This window comes from Eriocheir sinensis, chromosome 70, assembly GCF_024679095.1.
Source record: "Eriocheir sinensis breed Jianghai 21 chromosome 70, ASM2467909v1, whole genome shotgun sequence".
Taxonomy (NCBI): Eukaryota; Metazoa; Arthropoda; class Malacostraca; order Decapoda; family Varunidae; genus Eriocheir; species Eriocheir sinensis.
The window spans coordinates 5260751-5281445 of NC_066578.1; the positions used below are offsets into that span (position 1 = coordinate 5260751).

General features: G+C 43.0%; 1 protein-coding gene and 1 long non-coding RNA gene across 5 annotated transcripts in view; one reads left to right on the forward strand and one right to left on the reverse strand.

Annotated features, from left to right (window-relative positions):
- Positions 1 to 3327: 3327 nt before the first annotated feature.
- Positions 3328 to 20695, forward strand: part of LOC126988763 (uncharacterized) — a 35003-nt gene continuing 17635 nt past the window's right edge. The window contains exons 1-4 of one of the 4 annotated variants that reach the window (XM_050847159.1): positions 3328 to 3402; positions 11052 to 11356; positions 12493 to 12837; positions 14639 to 14812. In XM_050847159.1, coding sequence (XP_050703116.1) covers positions 11119 to 11356; positions 12493 to 12837; positions 14639 to 14812 — 757 coding nt within the window. In that variant the 5' untranslated portion in view covers positions 3328 to 3402; positions 11052 to 11118. Of the gene's footprint in view, positions 3465 to 11051; positions 11357 to 12492; positions 12838 to 14638; positions 14813 to 20695 lie in introns of all 4 variants that reach the window. The other 3 variants (XM_050847160.1, XM_050847163.1, XM_050847161.1) reach the window with 3 other exon arrangements.
- Positions 16751 to 20402, reverse strand: LOC126988765 (uncharacterized). The gene is made up of 2 exons (XR_007742516.1): positions 19726 to 20402; positions 16751 to 19657 (listed from the first exon to the last, which is right to left on the reverse strand). It is a non-coding gene; the product is annotated as an uncharacterized LOC126988765 (long non-coding RNA).

Consider the following 20695-nt stretch of genomic DNA (forward strand, 5'->3'; position numbering starts at 1 on the left):
CCCTTCTTTTTTCCCTCAGCTTGTATATTTTTTTTTTATCTCCTTATCATTCGTTTCATTACCTAATGCACTAATACCACATCTGTTTTTTGGGTGGATTGCGACAGTACCATTAGTGAGACTTACCAATAACGCTTTCTATGGTGGATTGCGACAGTACCATTAGTGAGACTTACCAATAACGCTTTCAACTATCCCCTTCTTTCTTCCCTCAACTTGTATCTTTTTTAATCTCCTTATCACTCGTTTCATTACCTTATGCACTAATACCACACCTGTTTATTTTGGGATTGCGACAGTACCATCAATGAGACACCAGTAACACTTTCAACTTATGCACTTGTCCTACACCTGTTTTTTTGGGGGATAGCGGCAATACCATCAGTGAGATACCAATAACAGTTTCAACTTATTCACTAACCTTATGCACTAGTCCCATACCTGTTTTTTTGGGTTGCGACGGTACCATCAATAAGACACCAGTAACACTTTCAACTTATGCACTTGTCCTACACCTGTATTTTGGGAGGATAGCGACCGTACCATCAGTAAGACACCAGTAACACTTTCAACTTATGCACTTGTCCTACACCTGTATTTTTGGGGGGTAGCGGCAGGAGCATCCATTATACCCACCAATAACGCTTTCAACTATCCCCTTCCTTCTTCCCTGAACAGGCATATGAATAAATAACACATAAATCATGCCTTTCATCCTGTTTTTCATCGACAGGCGCCATCGATCACTCCACAGTGTTATCGTGACGCCCCTAGGCAGGCGGCGCACACTGGCAATATATTCCTCGGGCTGTACATCACCGGCAGCGTCAGGTGTGTGAGGGGGGATGGTTGAGGTGGGAGTGAATGAGTGTGCGGGTGTGTCGTCAAAAGGGGCTTACTGTGGTGGGGAGAATGGGACGGTTGGTGTATATGTGTGTGTTGTTGTGTTGGTATGTGTGTGTTATGGTGAGGGTATCAGGACACCTCTCCTCCCGAAATTGACCCCTCGTTCGGCCACCTCTTTGGATTCTTTTTAGGAGCAGCGAGTAGCGGGCTTTTTTTTTTATATATATATTATTGTTTCCTTTTTTTGTGTGCCCTTGAGCTGCCTTCTTTGTTGTAAAAAATAAAGGGGGGGATTGTTTGTTTGTGTGTGTGTGTGTGTGTGTGTGTGTGTGTGTGTGTGTGTGTGTGTGTGCGTGAATAGCGTGCGTGTGTCTACTTAAGTGCAGGTGTTATTGTGTATACGTCGTGGGGTGAGTCGCTAGAAAAACAGTAAAACCCGCAAGTTAGAGTTCACAAATCACATTACGCAAAAAAGCAAAAAGTGAAACAGGAGAGAAAGTTTGCAGATTTGAATACATGTTTTTTTATTCATTAAGTAAAAGAAGTTTGTAGTTCTAAATACATATTCTTTTTTATCTATTATCACTCACCGCTGCGTTTTTTCTGGTTAAAAGCAATATTAGATTAAGTACCTAATGAAGCAAGATTAAAACACAAGTGCAAGAAGTTAGCGGTTTTAAATACATATTCTTTTTTATTCCATTATCTACCACCGCTGCATTTTTCTGGTTTAAAGCAATATTAGATTAAGTACCGTCTTAATGTAGCAAGATTAAAACACAAGTGAAAGAAGTTCGTGGTTTTAAATACATGTTCTTTTTATCTATTATCTACCACCGCTGCATTTTTCTAGTTAAAAGCAATATCAAATTAAGTACCGTCCTAATGAAGCAAGATTAAAACACAAGTGAAAGAAGTTCGCAGTTTTAAATACATACTTTTCTTTCCCATTAGGTGACAAGATGTAGGAAGTTTTAAATACGTATTCTTTATTTCATTCTTTTTAACTGCAGCGTTATTCTGATTATGCAATATTAGATAAATTTTTGTCCCAAGGAAGCAAGATTAAAATACAAGTGCAAGTTCGCAGTTTTAAATACACACTTTTCTTTCCCATTAAGTTAAAAGATGTTAGGAGTTCTGAATACATACTTTTTTTTAATTAAGTAAAAGATGCGAGCTTTATGCATATACTATTTCCCATTAAGTTAAATGTACGAAGTTTTAAATGCACATTCCTTATTTCATTATCTACCACATGAGCATTTTTCTGGTTCAAGCAATACTAGATCAACCACCGTCCCATACAAACAAAATTAAAACGCAAATGAAAGTTAGTAGTTTTAAATATATGCGTGTTTTTCTCCATTAAGTGAAAGATTTACAAAGCTTTAAATGCATAATCCTTTTCATTATCTTCCACTGCAGCAATTTCCTGGATAAAGCAATATTATATCAAACAAAATTAAAACGCAAATTAAAGTTAGTAGTTTTAAATATATACTTGTTTTTCTCCTTAAGTGAAAGATGTACAAAGCTTAAACACACACTCATTTTATTATCTTCCTCTGTAGCAATTTTCTGGTTCAAGCAGCATTAGATAAACAAAATTAAAACTCAAATGAAAGTTAGTAGTTTTAAATATATGCTTGTTTTTCTCTCAAAGTGAAAGATGTACAAAGCTTTAAACACACACTCATTTCATTATTTTCCACTGTAGCAATTTTCTGGTTCAAGCAATATTAGATAAACAAAATTAAAACGCAAATGAAAGTTAGTAGTTTTAAATATATGCTTGTTTTTCTCCCAAAGTGAAAGATGTACAAAGCTTTAAACACACAATCCTTTTCATTATCTTCCACTACAGCATTTTTCTGGTTCAAGCAATATTAGATAAACAAAATTAAAACGCAAATTAAAGTTAGTGGTTTTAAATATATACTTGTTTTTCTCCTTAAGTGAAAGATGTACAAAGCTTAAACACACACTCATTTTATTATCTTCCTCTGTAGCAATTTTCTGGTTCAAGCAGTATTAGATAAACAAAATTAAAACGCAAAGTAAAGTTAGTGGTTTTAAATATATACTTGTTTTTTCTCCATTAAGTGAAAGATGTACAAAGCTTTAAACACACACTCATTTCATTATTTTCCACTGTAGCAATTTTCTGGTTCAAGCAATATTGGCTAAACTACCGTCGCCGAGTCTTTCTGGATAAAAAACACGAGCAAAACACAAAGATAAGCTACTGTTTACGATATTTACACCACACTACCACGTCACATACACGTCTTGGCACTGCGGGTCCCTCACACGTACGGAACCCGACAGATCATCCTAATTCTGTCGTCATCCGTCCTGTCAAATTGGTATACAAATGATAAAAAGTAGACCAGAAAACATTGTGCAAGTTACCACTATACCAGATAACGGGACAGGGCTCTTAGAATTCAGCTGATAAGTTAGATAAGGCGATAACGGGAAGGGGGAAGGGGGTCGTTATCCGTGTATTGAGAGTAGTGTGTTCGAAGTGGTTGACCGAGGAGTGAGACTTAGGTTGGTTTCAAGTAAGGCGTCGGGAAGGAAACGGCGTAGGAAGTCAACCTGTTAAGTCAGTGGTGTGTGTGTGTGTGTGTGTGCCCTTGGTGACAATCGAGGCACGGTGGGTGGAGCAGGTTATAGGGGAAAGGTTGGTAACGTTGCCAGTTCAGTGAGAAAAATGGTTTGCGGTCAAGAAAAAGTGCTTGTGGACCTTCCTCTCTTGTGACCAGCAGGAAGACAAGTGTGAGGCCAGGCTCGCATTCTTAGACGCTTTCTGCTCCAGCTAAAACAATTTCCCAAGGCCACATAGGAGATAGGTCGAGTTCTCATTACTGTTTGTTCACGTTCACGGTGCAAAAGCCTTGTCAAACTATCCCTAGGCTCATAAAACTACCCATGGAAATACCCACAACAACCTCTACAACCTCAATCAAATGTGGGTGTATGCAACTCCAGGCCACATTAGTTTTTCATGTTCACTGTGCTTGAAGCCTTGTCAAACTATCCCTAGGCTCATAAAACTATCCATGGAAATACCCACAACAACCTCTACAACCTCTATCAAATGTGGGTGTATGTAAGTCCAGCCCAAATTAGTTTTTCATATTGACGGTGCTTGAAGCCTTGTCCACCTATCAATATGCTCGTAACACTACCCATGGAAATACCCACTACAGCCTATACGAAAGCCTTATCAAATGTGGGTGTTTACTCGTAAGCCCGTAAATGTTTGAGAATATGGACTAGAGGGGGTGAAAGAAGGACCTCAGTGGGTATAAGAAATGTCATCGTTTGTGTATTCATTTGTCTACGAGTGTGAGGTCTTGAGGGAGCTGAAGGGAGGAAGGAGAAAGAGTGGATAGAGTTTTAAATTATAGATATTGTTTACAGAGAAGGTGGATGAGTTACAGTGATAGGGAGGGCAAGATAGATAAGGAAATACAGATACTAGACAGATATGGAAATAGTTACTAGACTAATTTATTTATGGATACGGATAGAAATGATTATATATAGATACTAGAAGCTTTACGGATACTAGAAGATTTTACATGCGGGTTTTTATGTACGGGGAGGATGAGGAATGGAGGAGGGGCAAGATATAGATACAAAAATACGGAAAGATACTGGAAGACAATTTACGTATACCAGAAGACTTTGTTCAAGGATTATATTTACGGAAAAGAAGGGGGAACTACAACGAAAGGAGGCGGGTGAGATACTGATACAAAAATACAGAAGAAAGAAAGAAAAAAGAAAGATAAAGTGGCCAGGGCGGTCCGACTTGCTCTTGAAGACATAGGAGAGAGAGAGAGAGAGAGAGAGAGAGAGAGAGAGAGAGAGAGAGAGAGCGAGAGAGAGAGAGAGAGAGAGAGAGAGAGAGAGACGCAGAGAGAAAGAGAGAGAGAGTGAGAAAGAGTCCAAAGAGTGAGGGTCCAATCCCATAAATTCAAGACGTTACAAAAGGTTCCCGTGACGAGGCCTCCATCCTGCTGCAGAGTTCGATTCCCTGCGTGACTGGCGACGATAAGGGATCCAGTAAAGCAATCTTATCGCGGCGTTGCGTCACTCGCCTCTTCAAGCGTTGATTCCACTCGTGTTGTCTCTCTTGTAGGCTCAGTTTGTGGGTGTTTTCTTTCTTGCCCGGTCAGTCTTGCCTTGAAATATGTCTGTGTAGGCTGAGTTTGTGTGTGTGTGTGTGTGTGTGTGTATATATGTTCTTTTTTTTTACAACAAAGGAGACAGCTCAAGGGCACACAAAAAAGGAAACAATAATAAAAAAAAGCTTTCTAGAGAATGCAAGTTTAACTGTTTGAGTCTTTCCTCGTATGGCAAGTTTCTCAACCCCTGAATCATCTTAGTCATCCTCCTCTGCACCGATTCTAACATTTTGATATCCATTCTATAGTAGGGTGACCAGAACTGAACCGCATAGTCAAGATGAGGTCTAACTAATGCTAAATATAGTTTGAGGAAGACTTCGGGGCTTCTGTTGCTTGCGCTCCTTGAAATAAATCCCAGTACCCTATTTGCTCGATTTCTAGCTTGAATGCATTGTGCCCTTGGACGGAGATCAGAGCTCACTAAGACCCCTAAATCCCTCTCGCACCCAGACCTGCTTATGAGAGTGTCATTTAAGCAGACACACACACACACACACACACACACACACACACACACACACACACACACACACACACACACATACGATTACATACTGCATCCTCCACAGTATTTCGGAAATCTTGGAGAAAAATTGCAATGGCCAGGAAAGAGATACAGTAAATCACGCGGCTGAATCTGACGTGTACCCCTATTGTTTATCTCCCCCCCCCCCCCCCCCTCTCTCTCTCTCTCTCTCTCTCTCTCTCTCTTACGCGTTCAGTACGGGTCAGAGTCTCGGTTTTCGCAAGTTGGTGGTATAGTATCATAGCTTGCGTGCGTGTGTATGTGTGTGTGTGTGTGTTTAGAGTGAGACTAGATGAGAGAGAGAGAGAGAGAGAGAGAGAGAGAGAGAGAGAGAGAGAGAGAGAGAGAGAGAGAGAGAGAGAGAGAGAGAGAGAGAGAGAGAGAGAGAGAGACCGACCAAGAGACCGACCAAGAGAGTGATGAGCAATGCAGAGTCCGCGAGATAAATGAGGTAACGAGGAAGTGGGGGTGACAAATGTCGTCATAAATGTTGACGGATGAGGTGAGCGCGCGATTTACGGCGGGAATTCGGTTGTTAAGGAGATCAGTAAACAAAGAGATGCAGAGAGACGCAGGGAGAAGGGATGCTGCTTGCAGAGGTCACTGGGTTAGCGAGTGGGGAATAAGGGTGAACAGTTTAATTATCAAGGGTCAAAGGTCATATTCTTTAGCTCCCATACCCAAGCACATATTTGACAAGGCCTTCGTAGGAGTTTCGGGCATTTCCAGGGGTACGTTCATGGCCCTGGTGGTAGTCTGAGCCTTCTTCTGTACCATGAACGTGAAAACAACACTTATGCAAAACCCGATTAAACAAAGATGAGATGCGGAAAACAAAGATGCAGGGAGGAAGATGGAGAAGGGATGCTGCTTGCGGAGGTCAGTGGGTTAGCGAATGGGGGATGAGGGTGGACAGTTTTATTTAAGGGGTCATATTCTTAAGCACCGGTACTCAGCACATATTTGACAAGGCTTTCGTAGGAGTTTCCGGCATTTCCAGGGGTACGTTCATGGCCCTGGTGGTAGTCTGTGCCTTCTTCTGTACCGTGAACGTGAAAAAAAAAAACACTTGAAAAACCAATTAATCTCCTTTCGCGTGTGACTATTGGAAGATGTTGATGTTATAAGTTAAAGGAAGGAGAATGAGGGCGTGTTTTTGTTATTTCTGTCATTTTTGGTATGGTTGTTGTTGTTGCTGTTGTTGTTGTTGCTCTTTTTTTCATCTCGTTTCCTAATCTTCAGAAAAAAAGGTAGATAACAGTTGTCTTTATTTATGTTTTCTAATTATATTCATTTATTTATCTATTCATTCATTTATTTATTCATCTTTATTTATTTATTTTATTTATTTACCTCTATTTCTTTTCTATATATCATTTTTTTGTGTGTGCCCGCTCGTGTGCATGAGTAATGACACGCTGAATCATATACGAAAGAATGGCGCCGGGAATTACGAGCAAGCATCATTATTTCCACTAGGCAGGCTGGCGGGCGGCCTTGACTTACGTGCACAGGAAGCTTAACTTAATAACCATCCGTGAGTCACGCAGGAAGACTCACTGTGCGTCGCGAGTCACCGTGGAGGGAGCCTGACTGATGGGCGTGCCTCCTGCGAACCCCCTTTTTTTTTCAACTTCCTTTATCCTCAAGTGAAGAAGGGAGGATGGTGTGTGTGTTTCTGTGGAGATATTTTACTCTGCTTTCCTTGGGGTTAGTTGGGTAAGACCTACAAATGTTTGGGGTTAGTCGGGAAAGACCAAAGTGTGCTTCCTGCGAAACTTTTCTTTTTTTAACTTCTTTTATCCTCAAGTGAAGAAGGGAGGATGGTGTGTGTGTTTCTGTGGAGATATTTTACTCTGCTTTCCTTGGGGTTAGTCGGGTAAGACCTACAAATGTTTGGGGTTAGTCGGGTAAGACCTACAGATGTTCATAGGTGTGTAGTAGTTCATAGTGAAAAGACTCCATCCGAATTTTTCTTTTCTTTCGTTGGGGATAGTCGGGTAAGACCTGCAAATGTTCATAGGTGTGTAGTAGTCCTTAGTGTAAAGTCTCCATCCGAAATATTCTATACTTTCTCTGGGGTTAGTCCGGTAAGACCTACAAATGTTCATAGGTGTGTAGTAGTCCTTAGTGTAAAGTCTCCATCTGAAATTTTCTTTACTTTCTCTGGGGTTAGTCCGGTAAGACCTACAAATGTTCATAGGTGTAGTTCATAGTGCAAAGTCTCCATCGGATTTTTTTCTTTACTTTCGTTGGGGTTAGTCCGGTAAGACCTATATATACAGATGTTCATAGGTGTATAGTATAGTACATAGTGAATTGTGTCCATACGAAATTGACCTCTCGTTTGGCCTTGCACACATCTCTGCTTTCTTTTATATGAGGAGTTATTAGCGAGCTTGTTTGCTTGATTTAGTGTTGCCCTTGAGCTGCTTCCTTCACTGTAAAAAAAATAATAATGATGATTGTGTTTTTTTTTTTATTCTCAGTGACAAAAAAAAAGGGAGAATGATTTATGACTTTCAATGAAGAACTATTTTATTTTACTCGTTTTGGGTTTGCTCAGGTAAGACTTGATCAGTGTGTGTGTGTGTGTGAGAGAGAGAGAGAGAGAGAGAGAGAGAGAGAGAGAGAGAGAGAGAGAGAGAGAGAGAACAGTCTAGTGAGAGGACACACACACACACACACACACACACACACACACACACACACACACAGACCCCTCCCCTTCCTCCTTCCCCCCCCCACATCCAAGCTCGCACAAATGAGGTCATAAAATTACTGGAGCCAAACATGTGCCGGACAAGTTGAAGTGTTTGTATATCAACAGGGCGATTGCGAGCCTGTTTATGGAAAGTGTCGTTTCATTAGCGAACTGGATGTCGTGTTGGGGCGGAAAATTCAAGCGTTATTTTTTCCGTTTTATTTATTTATTTATTTATTTTTTTTTCCCAGCAGTGTTTCCGGGTTAGTGGACAAATGCCATAAGGGATTTTTTTACGTATTAGAAACAGCGTCATTTTTTTTCTTTTTAATTATGATGTGCGTATCTTGTTTTTCTTCTCTTTTCATCTTTTTTTTCCCAGCAGTGTTTCCGGGTTAGTGGACACATGCCATAAGGGAGTTTTTTACGCATTAGAAACAGCGTCATTTTTCCTTTCCAATAATTAGGATGTGCGTTTTAGAGTAGAATATCCTGGTTTTTTTATTCTTTTCATCTTTTTTTTCCAGCAGTGTTTCCGGGTTAGTGGACAAATGACATTAGGGAGATTTTTTTACGCATTAGAAACAGCGTCATTTTTTTCCTTCTAAGTATAGTGTGCCTTTTAGAGTAACCTTTTTTTTTTATATATTCTTTTTATCTTTTTTCTTTTTAACAATGTTTCCGTGTTAGTGGACATGCCATTAGGGAGGTTTTTTTACGCATTAGAAACAGCGTCATTTTTTTCCTTCTAAATATAGTGTGCCTTTTAGAGTAACCTTTTTTTTTATATATTCTTTTTATCTTTTTTCTTTTTAACAATGTTTCCGTGTTAGTGGACAAATGCCATAAAGGGATTTTTTAACGCATTAGAAACAGCGTCAGTATTTTTAGCTAGTTAGTTTTTAGCCTTCCAATCATCGTGTGTCTTCAGAGTATCGTGTTTTTTTGTTTGTTTGTCTGTTTGTGCTTCTTCCTGTTAGATTATTGTAATGATTGAGAGAATATTTACCGTAGGATTAAGTTGTGTGTGTGTGTGCGTGTGTGTGTGTGTGTGTGCCCTACCAGTAGTGGCTTGCACCCGTTGCGGTAGGGGTCTGTCTGTGCACTCCATACCCTCCCCCCCCCCAACACACACACACAATAAAAGTAACACATCATCATCAGACTCAGGACATATGTTTCTCCAAAGCGTTTCTATCCGTGTTTGACCTTTGCCTCTCGTTTTCAATCAGTATGAAAGCTTTCGTAAACTTTTTAAATTTCATCACAGTGTACAGTAAATGGTCTCCCCTTGGGTCTTTCCATATCAGGTGTTTCCCAGTCTATCTCTTTTTATCCATCTGTTGTCCTCTCTCCTGCATACATATCCTGGTCACTGCCATTTTTGTGTTGATTTTCATTGCCTTTGTTGTCACCTAGCAAACATATGTCACCTTGCAAACAGTGTCGCCTAGCAAACAATGTCACCTAGCAAACATATGTCACCTAGCAAATATATGTCACCTAGCAAACATATTTCACCTAGCAAACATATTTCACCTAGCAAACATATGTCACCTAGCAAACATATTTCACCTAGCAAACATATGTCACCTAGCAAACATATGTCACCTAGCAAACATATGTCACCTAGCAAACATATGTCACCTAGCAAACATATGTCACCTAGCAAACATATTTCACCTAGCAAACATATGTCACCTAGCAAACATATGTCACCTAGCAAACATATGTCACCTAGCAAACATATGTCACCTAGCAAACATATTTCACCTAGCAAACATATGTCACCTAGCAAACAATGTCACCTAGCAAACATATGTCACCTAGCAAACATATGTCACCTAGCAAACATATTTCACCTAGCAAACACATGTCACCTAGCAAACATATGTCACCTAGCAAACATATGTCACCTAGCAAACATATTTCACCTAGCAAACACATGTCACCTAGCAAACATATGTCACCTAGCAAACATATGTCACCTAGCAAACATATTTCACCTAGCAAACACATGTCACCTAGCAAACATATGTCACCTAGCAAACATATGTCACCTAGCAAACATATTTCACCTAGCAAACACATGTCACCTAGCAAACATATGTCACCTAGCAAACATATGTCACCTAGCAAACATATGTCACCTAGCAAACACATGTCACCTAGCAAACATATGTCACCTAGCAAACATATGTCACCTAGCAAACACATGTCACCTAGCAAACACATGTCACCTAGCAAACATATGTCACCTAGCAAACATATGTCACCTAGCAAACACATGTCACCTAGCAAACACATGTCACCTAGCAAACATATGTCACCTAGCAAACATATTTCACCTAGCAAACATATGTCACCTAGCAAACATATGTCACCTAGCAAACACATGTCACCTAGCAAACAATCACCTAGCAAACAACCATTTAGCAAACAACCACGTAACAAACAACCATCTAGCAAACAATCACTTAGCAAACAACTTCAAGGAGGTGACAGGATAGCCGAAGGAAGTTTCAAGTCTCATGTACAGTAATTGCTAAACTTAAATGAGAGAGTTAGGCGAAGAAGACGCCGTTCCCTCCCCCGTCAGCAGTGCCTTCCCCTCACCCCTCGTCACCAGTGCCTTCCCTCAGCCCTGTCAGCAGTGCCTTCCCTTCAGCCCCGTCAGCAGTACCTTCCCTTCAGCCCCGTCAGCAGTACCTTCCCTTCAGCCCCGTCAGCAGTACCTTCCCTTCAGCACCCCGTCCCTCGTCCGCCGCAGGTGTGGTGAGCCAGGACGCCCCCAGGTCTGAGTGTCGCCAGTGCCCGCCGCCGCAGCCTCCGCCACGATGCCGCGCCCCGCCAACGCCAAGAAGAAGCGTGGGTTCATGTTCGGCAGCCTTCTCATGTGCTGCCTCTCCGCCTCCCTGCTGGCCACCTCCTTCGCTACGGAGTATTGGTTCGTGTCAGACTCTAAGTGGTTCCAGGGAGAGAGTGTCATTGGCAACGGCGCCGTCTACTTTGGTCTCTTCTCGGGAATGAACGAGTTTCTTGATACGACGTCCAACCGGATTCACACTCTCTACGGTGAGCCTCGCGCGCGTCTGCCGGGCTGGTGGAGTCTCAGGGCCAGTTTTACAGTCCGATCAGCAAGTTTGTAAGCTCCCAAACCGAACACAAAGCACGACCAAAATTCCTTGTAGCTCGAGTGTTTGACGTTGATATAAAAATGAAGAGGAAATTTTAGGAAGCTACACAGGGCGTCTCTTTATTAGTGTCTGGTATTGAGTAGAAATAACGGATCATTGAGGAGAATATGGTTTGGTTCGGGTGCTTACGATGACCCTGTGTTGGACTGTCAAACTGGGGGTCAGTCTAGGCCGCATTCATCAAGACGTTTACAAGACCTGCAGTTGGTAGTTCCTCTGGTAACTCCATCCACTACGAGGGCCAGCGTCACCAAATTATCGTACTCAGCCACTCAGCACATTATATTTTCCAGTTTCTGACTCACATCTATCGCAAAGACACCAATAAGTGATGATTTTAACGATAACTTTAACTGGAATTTCGTTATCTGTGTGGGTAGGAAAGTTTCAGGCCCAGGAGCTGATAAATGCGATGTTTTGAGTACGATAATTGGGCGCCGCTGATGAGGGGTCTTGATCCTCATACGCCTCCGATGGAAATGAATTAAGTAACGGCCTGGCTGACACTTCATTCATTGTCATCGGAGCCGCCTAAAGACAAGGAGCGTTCGTAGTGGACAGATTTACCAGAAGACTTACCAACGACAGGTCTTGTGTCTTGATGAATCCGGCCCCAGGTCTGTAAAGTACTAATGTCCGTGAGCCAGCGAGCTGAAGGAGGTTTCGCTGGTTCTCTTATAGTCTTTTCTGGATACAACCTTTAATATTGGAAACTGATTTGACTTTAATTTGTAATACCTTTTTTGATAAGTGATAAGAGGGGAGTATCAAGACACTTCTCCACCCGATACTAACCTCTTCTCGCCACCCTTCACTTCTCGTTTTTATAGGAGCAGTGCTGGGCGGGCGTTTTGGTTTTCATATATTTCTTCCCTTGAGCTGCTTCTTTAACTGTAAAAAAACAACTTCACTTGAGATTTCATGTAACTGACTTCTCCGTGTTGACAATACCGCTCACTTGTTCACACGCGCGTGCCGGCTGGTCTGAAGTGTGACCCCTACTGGCGGTTACAGTGGTGTGTCTGGACGGGGACTGCATGTACAGCTGCGCAACGACCAAGGAGACCCGCGAGGAGCAGCTGCAAATGCTACTGGACGGGGAGACGGTGGGCCTCAAAGTGAACTGCCCGAGAGGACAAGACAGCAACGCAAGAAGCCCGCTCATGATGCTCCACTCGCTGCCCGGCCAGACCAAGGGAGCTGTTGAGAGCCCTGGACAGACACATTTACTGAACCCACTCTATCCGGCGCCACTAAGTCCGGATTCTGCAGGTGTGAAGGCAGAGGGTATCGAACACATGCCCCCAGAACCCCTGTACGACCCTCGCGCCACGGAGACCACCTCGGAGGCGCCCACATGTGAGTCTGAGTTCTCATATTGCGTCGTCTTGTGTCTTGTCGTTTTATGGAGTGTTGTCGTACTGTGTTTTGCTGTGTGGGTGTGTTATGTTATGGGGTGTTGTGGTGTGTTCTGTGTTGTTATGGTGTATTGCGTGTTACTGTAGTGTGGCGCTGTGTTGTGGTACTGTGTTATATGTATTCTAATCGTCGTTATCATCCTCCTTCTCCTCCTCCTCCTCATCATCATCATCATAAGCACTGTCGATGTTCTCAATGTCACATCGTCCCTCATTATCATCATCGTTATCGTTCTCATTATCATCATCATCATCATCATCGTCATCTCATTCCGTCTCGTGATTCTTCTTCTGCTTGAGTCTCGCGTACGTTTGACATTTTAATTCCGACTGTCTATTGTGTGTGTGTGAGGGTAGTGTGTGTGTGTGTGTGTGTGTGTGTGTGTGTTACGGGCGGTGATGGAACGCCGAATTTTCTCCATCTTGCTTGCTTGCATTTACGTGGGTGTTGTTGCAAGCATTCAGCCATTGTGTTGCTGTGTTACGTGATTGCCTCCATTGTTTTTAGTAATTGTTTGGAATGATTTCACACGCGCACAAAAATAATCGTTGGGGGGGGTGTTCTCTCCTTTGTGGATGTTCGGGAAATTACTGTGCTGTTTTCTTTTCATTGTGGTAAGGGCGGATTGCTGTAATTTCAATGTGTTTTTATTCGAGTGGAAGGTGAGGTAAGGATCTCTCTTTTGGCTATTCTATACTATCTTCTGTTCTAGGAGCGGCAAGTAGCGGGCTTTTTTTCTACACTCATTTTGTTGCCCTTGTGCCGACTCTTGTAAAAAAAAGGGAGGGTTGTGTAGGAGTGGACAAAGTTTCCCCCGTTACAACCCTCACTGCCCCTTACACTATCCTCCATCCCTCACAATGCATCCCCCCACAACACCCAGCCAGTCCCCATAACAGCTGACCAACCCCCACAATACCTAACAACCACCCCATCATCTTACCCTTCCACAACGCTATGCATCTTTACTAACGTTCCACTACGCCTTTTAAGACTCCCACGACCCCTTACAATATCCAGACAGTCCCCATAACAGCTGACCAACCCCCACAATACCTAACAACCACCCCATCATCTTACCCTTCCACAACGCTATGCATCTTTACTAACGTTCCACTACGCCTTGTAAGACTCCCACGACCCCTCGACATTTCCCAGCAACTCACAATACTTTACCGCTCCTTCCAACGCACCCCAATCCTCAACAGCCCCTTACTGCCACACACAACACCCTGACGTCCCCCCTCCTCCCCCTACAACACCTCACCACCCTTCACAACACTTATACTGGCCCTTATAACACCCCGTCCACCTCAGCACCCCGCCCCCCACACACCCTTGAGCTCTCGTCTTGAATTGTTCTGTTGTTCGCCACATGACCTAACTTTTTCGCGGTCATGGAAAGTTTTCTTCTGACTTTTCCTGATGCTGTTGCTATCATGACCACTACTACTACTACTACTACTACTACTACTACTACTACTACTACTACTACTACTACTACTACTACTACTACACTTCCACCTCCTCCTTGTTAATATTGCCACTCGTCGTCCGCCTCCTCATTCTCCACTTCTTAATCCTCCTCCTCCTCTTACGATTACCATTTCTTCTGCTCCTCCTCCTCCTCCTCCTCCTCCTCCTCCTCCTCCTCCTCCTCCTCCTCCTCCACCTCTTCCTACCACTACTACCATTAGCCAACCACTAAGGCCAACAGCACTAACAATGTCCTTTTCCACAGCGGACGATCTCGAGTTCATGGATTACGGTCTGTGGGTTGGGACCATCGCGTGCCTGAGTGCCGGGCTGCTGATGGCCGTGGTGGGCGCGCTCTTCGCCGTGGTCAACACTGCAACCACGCCCGTCGAGGCCATCACGGGCGTACCTGGACTCTACCTCTGGAACGCACTGGCAGGTGAGGGGCTTACGGGTGATGGGGTGTGGTAGTAGTAGTAGTAGTAGTAGTAGTAGTAGTAGTAGTAGTAGTAGTAGTAGTAGAAGGAGGAAGAGTAGGATTATTATTATTATTATTATTATTATTATTATTATTATTATTATTATTATTATTATTATTATTATTATTATTATTATTATTATTATTATTATTAGTAGTAGTAGTAGTAGTAGTAGTAGTAGTAGTAGGAGGAGGAGGAGGAGGAAGAGTAGTTGGAGGAGTAGGAGGAGGAGGAGGAGGAGGAGGAGGAAGAGTAAAAAGAAAAAAAAAGAAGGAAGGAAGGAAAAAGAAGAAAAGGAAGAGGAGGAGGGGGAGGACGAAGACGAGGAGGAGGAGGAGGAAGAGAAGGAGGAAGAGGAAGAAGAAAAAAAACAAGGAGGATAAAAGAAGAAGGAAAAAGAAGACGGAGCAGTAGAAGGGAGGGAAGGGGAGGACGAAGACGAGGAGGAGGAGGAGGAGGAAGTGGAGGAGGAAGAGGAAGAAGTGGAAGAGGACGAAAACGTAGACTAAGAGGAGTGATAATGATAACAGGAAGGGAAGGGGGGGAAGGAAGGAGGGGGGGAAGGAAGGAGGGGGGAAGGAAGGAGGGGGGGAAGGAAGGAGGGGGGGAAGGGGATGCAGGCGTTGTTTGTTTTCATCCTTTTTTCTTTGTTTGTTTCTGTCTTTTTCTTTCTCTCCTCAGCTGTTTTGAACTGTCTTTTTCTTTTCTTGCTTGCACCATTATTTCTTTCCCCGTCTGGCCGAGTGAGGTCGTTAGTGACGGCCCGAGTCTGTAGGGACGGTCATAACGGAGTGTGTGTGTGTGTGTGTGTGTGTGTGTGTGTGTGTGTGTGTGTGTGTGTGTGTGTGTGTGTGTTAAAACAGGGCAGCTGGAAAGGGCAAAACACACTTCTTTTTGCTCCCGATATAGTTGTTCTTTTCTCTGGTAAGTGTGTGTGTGTGTGTGTGTGTGTGTGTGTGTGTGTGTGTGTGTGTGTGTGTGTGTGTGTGTGTGTGTGTTAAAACAGGGCGACTGGGATGGGCAAAACACTCTTATTTTTATTTCCTATATAATTGTTCTTTTCTCTAGTAAGTGTGTGTGTGTGTGTGTGTGTGTGTGTGTGTGTGTGTGTGAGTGTGTGTGTGTGTGTGTTTAACAGGGCAGCTGGAAAGGACGAATCTCTATATTTTCCTTTTTATATAGTTAATTATTCTTTTCTCAAATAACTATAAGGGTAACATAGACATTTAATTCCTTCTATTGACATAAGAACGACGTATGTAACTCCTTAAAGACATCAGTTCAGTTAAAAAGCACCACCATTGATAAACCCTAAGTAAAGATGGCGGGTTTTAAACACTTCCAAATCCATTCTTTTTCCTATACTCTTTTTTTCGGTGCCAACAGAAAACCTCGTGGGGGCGTCAGGGCTTTAATTCCCCTCACAATACACTTTTTCCACCCTTCCCCTTTTACGGCGTCCGCCCTTCGAAACTACGCCATTTCTCCTCATCGGTCTCTGTTATTCCATTAAAACACGCTCGCCTCTCTAACTGGGTCCTCTCGCTCCTCCTCCGTGTGTCTGGGGAAGGCTAGCAACCGCCCGCCCCGCCCAGACTAACCACCTCCGATAGTCTCTCTCGCGCGAGCTCACACATATAACAACGGAAGCGGGAAATGAGGACAGCTTCGGGGGACTTGAACCTTCATACTTTTTTCCCTGCCAAATAGTGCCACGGTTCTTCCTTGTGTTTTCCAGTTCCTAATGTTCGTTTCTCTCCTCCTCGTTGTGTTTTTTTTTTCTCGGTTTTCTTGTGTTTCGTTCTTTCTGTCGGAGTTTTGTTGTCGCGCGTTTTGTTGTCGCGCGTTTTCCATCTCGTGTTGTGTTGGCGTTTCCGTCTTTTGCGATGTTTTGAGGGTTATGGATTTGTGTGTGTGTGTGTGTGTGTGTGTGTGTGTGTGTGTGTGTGTGTGTGTGTGTGTGTGTGTGTGTGTGTGTGTGTGTGTGTGTGTGTTTGTAAAGTTGAATTAATTAAGAATCATCTGAGGTTGTGTGATTCATAAGTTTGTAGACATAATTATGAGAGAGAGAGAGAGAGAGAGAGAGAGAGAGAGAGAGAGAGAGAGAGAGAGAGAGAGAGAGAGAGAGAGAGAGAGAGAGAGAGAGAGAGAGCGAGAGAGAGAGAGAGAGAGAGAGAGAGAGAGAGAGAGAGAGAGAGAGAGAGAGAGAGAGAGAGAGAGAGAGAGAGAGAGAGAGAGAGAGAGAGAGAGAGAGAGAGAGAGAGAGAGAGAGAGAGAGCAACATATCCCATTATCCCCACAGTGGCTGGTCGTTACTGGCGTCGTTGTTGTCGTACTTGCCACGAAGAAGTGAAATAAAAAAAAAAACTAAAAAAAACGACCCCCCTCCCCCCTCAAAATAGAAACCCTCGCATGGTCCTCCTTGGTTCCTTTCATCTGGTTTTCGGCTTTTGAGACCGTCCCAATTTCCCGCCAACGACTTTCTGATTGCTCCCGCCTGTCCCCGTCTCAAGAGCCACTAGTTCATGTCTGTCTGTCTGTCTGTCTGGTTGTCTGTCTGTTTTCCTTCTGTTCCTCTTCCTCTTCCTCCTTTTCCCTCTTTCTCGCTTTCTGCTGTCTTCCTCTTCTCGTTTTCCGTTCTTCTTGTTCTTGTTCTTCTTCTTTGCCTTCTTCTGTCTGTTTGCCTGTCTCTTTGTCTCTGTCTGGGTGTCTAATTATCTGTTCGCCTGTCTGTTTGTCTCTTCCCCTGTCTGTCTGTTTCCCTGTTCGCCTTTTCTCTAAGTAAAGTCACATCTCTGTTTGCCTCTTCGTCTGTCTGTCTGTGTCTGTTTGCTTGATCACCTGTCTGTTTGTTCGCCTGTCTATTTGCCTCCTCGTTCGTCCGTCTGTTTCCTCATCCGTCTGTCTTTCTGTGTCTGTCTCCAACGCCGCCAGAAGGATGCTCGCCCCTCAATCTGCTGTGTCGTGGGAGATCTTGTGATTGGGTCTGATTGCTAAGCTTGATTTCCGAGTTGCATTCACGGTCCTGATATAAGCCAGTTGGATGCTGAATGTTTGCTTGGAAATGTTATGTTCTGGTGTGTTTGTGACTGTGAGTGTTTGTTTGTTGTTTATATAATGGTAGGTTTCTTTAGGTTCCTTTAAATTCGTCTTGTTTTGTTTAGTGAGAGTTTGGAGTTGAATTCATGGTCCTAATATACACGTAGGAAGCTGAATATTTACTTGGATATGTCAGGTAATCTCTTGTCTGTCTGTCTCATTCCTCTGACACGCCTTGCTTTGATTTGCCTGTCTTTCTTTATTCCACTATCTATACATGTTGGTCGTTAATTAAGTCACATCTCTGAATACTCGCTTTGTTTTGTCTGTTTCACGGCTTGCTTTCCTTTGTCTGTCTTTCTTAATTGCTCTGACTGTTCGTGTTGGTCGTTAAGTAAGTTACATCTCTGAATACTCGCTTTGTTTTGTCTGTTTCACGGCTTGCTTTCCTTTGTCTGTCTTTCTTAATTGCTCTGACTGTTCGTGTTGGTCGTTAAGTAAGTTACATCTCTGAATATTTGCTTTGTTTTGTCTTTTTTTATTCATTTATCACAATATTAACTTGCTTTGCTTTGTGTGTTTTTCTTAATTCCTCAGACTCTTCGTGATTGTCGTTAAGTAAAGTCACATTTCTGAATACTTGCTTTGTGTTGTCTATCTTCTTCCTCCGACTTCGCGTTTGCCCTTTAATGACTGTCACATCTCTCTAAGAACGTCTCGCATGTCACGTCTCTTAACTCGCAATGCTTTCTTTCCATTCCTCTATCTTCGTGTTCGTCGTCTATGTATTATCACGTCTCTGCTTTTTCTTGTTGCTCTGAAGGCGTGTGTTGGTCGCTTAACTAATGCCACATGTCCTGTTTGTCTATCTTATTGCTCTGACCGTATTCGTGTGACCGAGAAACTCTGTACACTCGCCTCGTTCTGTTTCCTTCCTCTCCTTTGCTTGTCTCTCTCCCTGATGACCCTAATCTGTCGCTCACTCTTAACCCCTTGACTGCGAATTTCCTACCAGAAGACATCACCAAGCGACAGGAATGGAACAAACAGTGGCTGCTACAATTCAATGAAGAAAAATGTAAAGTCCTGCACCTTGAGAGGGGATATCCAGCACACCAATACCACATGGGAAACACTCCGCTATATCCACCATGCACAGAGGCAGAGAAAGACCTGGGAGTGTATGTTACCAGGCTACCAGTGAAGGACAAATCCGTGCCATTCGCAGCGGACGGGTTAAGATATGAAATTAAATACAGGGAAATGATCTCTTTAAACACGCATATGATAGAGGTGTTACCGGTACGAGGAAGAGAGTTCTTGTCCCCTTCCATATAGAGGTTAAGTAGATCATGGAATTTGATTATAACGTGTTGGCGCGGAGATTTTGTTAGGGGAAATCAAACGCCTTCTGTTCTCATCAAATTGACCTCTCTTTCGGCAACCTCTTTTGATTCTTTTATAGGAGCAGCGAGTAGCGGGCTTTTTTTTTTTTTATTATTGTTTAAAAAAGTGCGTCGAGACAGACTTCATTAAGCGATCCAGACGGCATATTCTCAGCTCGAAGTTGCATCATTATTAAAAGGGTTATGGAGTCGAAGTCCGGATTCTTAGATGCTTTCAGCTCTTACTAATATTTTTTCTTAAGGTCACAAAGGAGATTAGTCGGGTTCTCATAAGTGCTTTTGACGTTCGCGGTGCAGAAATACCTTGTCAAACTATCACTAGGCTCATAAAACCACCCATGGAAACACCCACACCACAGCCTCTATGAAGCCTTGTCAAACTATCACTAGGCTCATAAAACTACCCATGGAAACACCCAAAGCACAACCTATATGAAGCCTTGTCAAACTATCACTAGGCTCATAAAACCACCCATGGAAATACCCACACCACAGCCTATATGAAGCCTTGTCAAACTATCACTAGGCTCATAAAACTACCCATGGAAACCCACACCACAGCCTATATGAAGCCTTGTCAAACTATCACTAGGCTCATAAAACCACCCATGGAAACACCCACACCACAGCCTATATGAAGCCTTGTCAAACTATCACTAGGCTCATAAAACCACCCATGGAAACACCCACACCACAGCCTATATGAAGCCTTGTCAAATTATCACTAGGCTCATAAAACCACCCATGGAAACACCCACACCACAGCCTCTATGAAGCCTTGTCAAACTATCACTAAGCTCATAAAACCACTCACGGAAACACAAACAACAACCACTACGAAAGCCTTGTCAACTGGGTGTGTGTGAGCCGCGAGCCGCCAGTCAGTCTGTGTGTGTGTGTGTGTGTGTGTGTGTGTGTCATTACTGGTTCTCCGGGCGAGCTGTTTCTCTCTTCCCTCGCCGGTTCTTTCTTTTATTAGAGCGTGAATGTTTTTTTTTGTTTTTTTTGCGTCATTTGATTATGTGCATTCATCAAGGGGCATTTTAAAAGATTAGGACAAAAGTTGTATTGTTTTATGTATAAATGTTGAGGTGCATCGGTGAGTTGGGACTTTATGTTATTATTATTATTATTATTATTATTGGTGAAGGTGGTGGTGGTAGTAGTAGTAGTAGTAGTAGTAGTAGTAGAGAAGAGAAGGGGAGAGGAGAGAACTGACTACCATCCCACCGTCTCTCTCTCTCTCTCTCTCTCTCTCTCTCTCTCTCTCTCTCTCTCTCAATCGCTGTCGACTTCCAATCTTCCCAGCTTAAGAGGGAACCCATTGTTGTGGAATAAAACCCGCATTTGTTCTCGAAATAAAAAAAGGCGCCGAAATAGAAAGGAAATTGAAGTGAA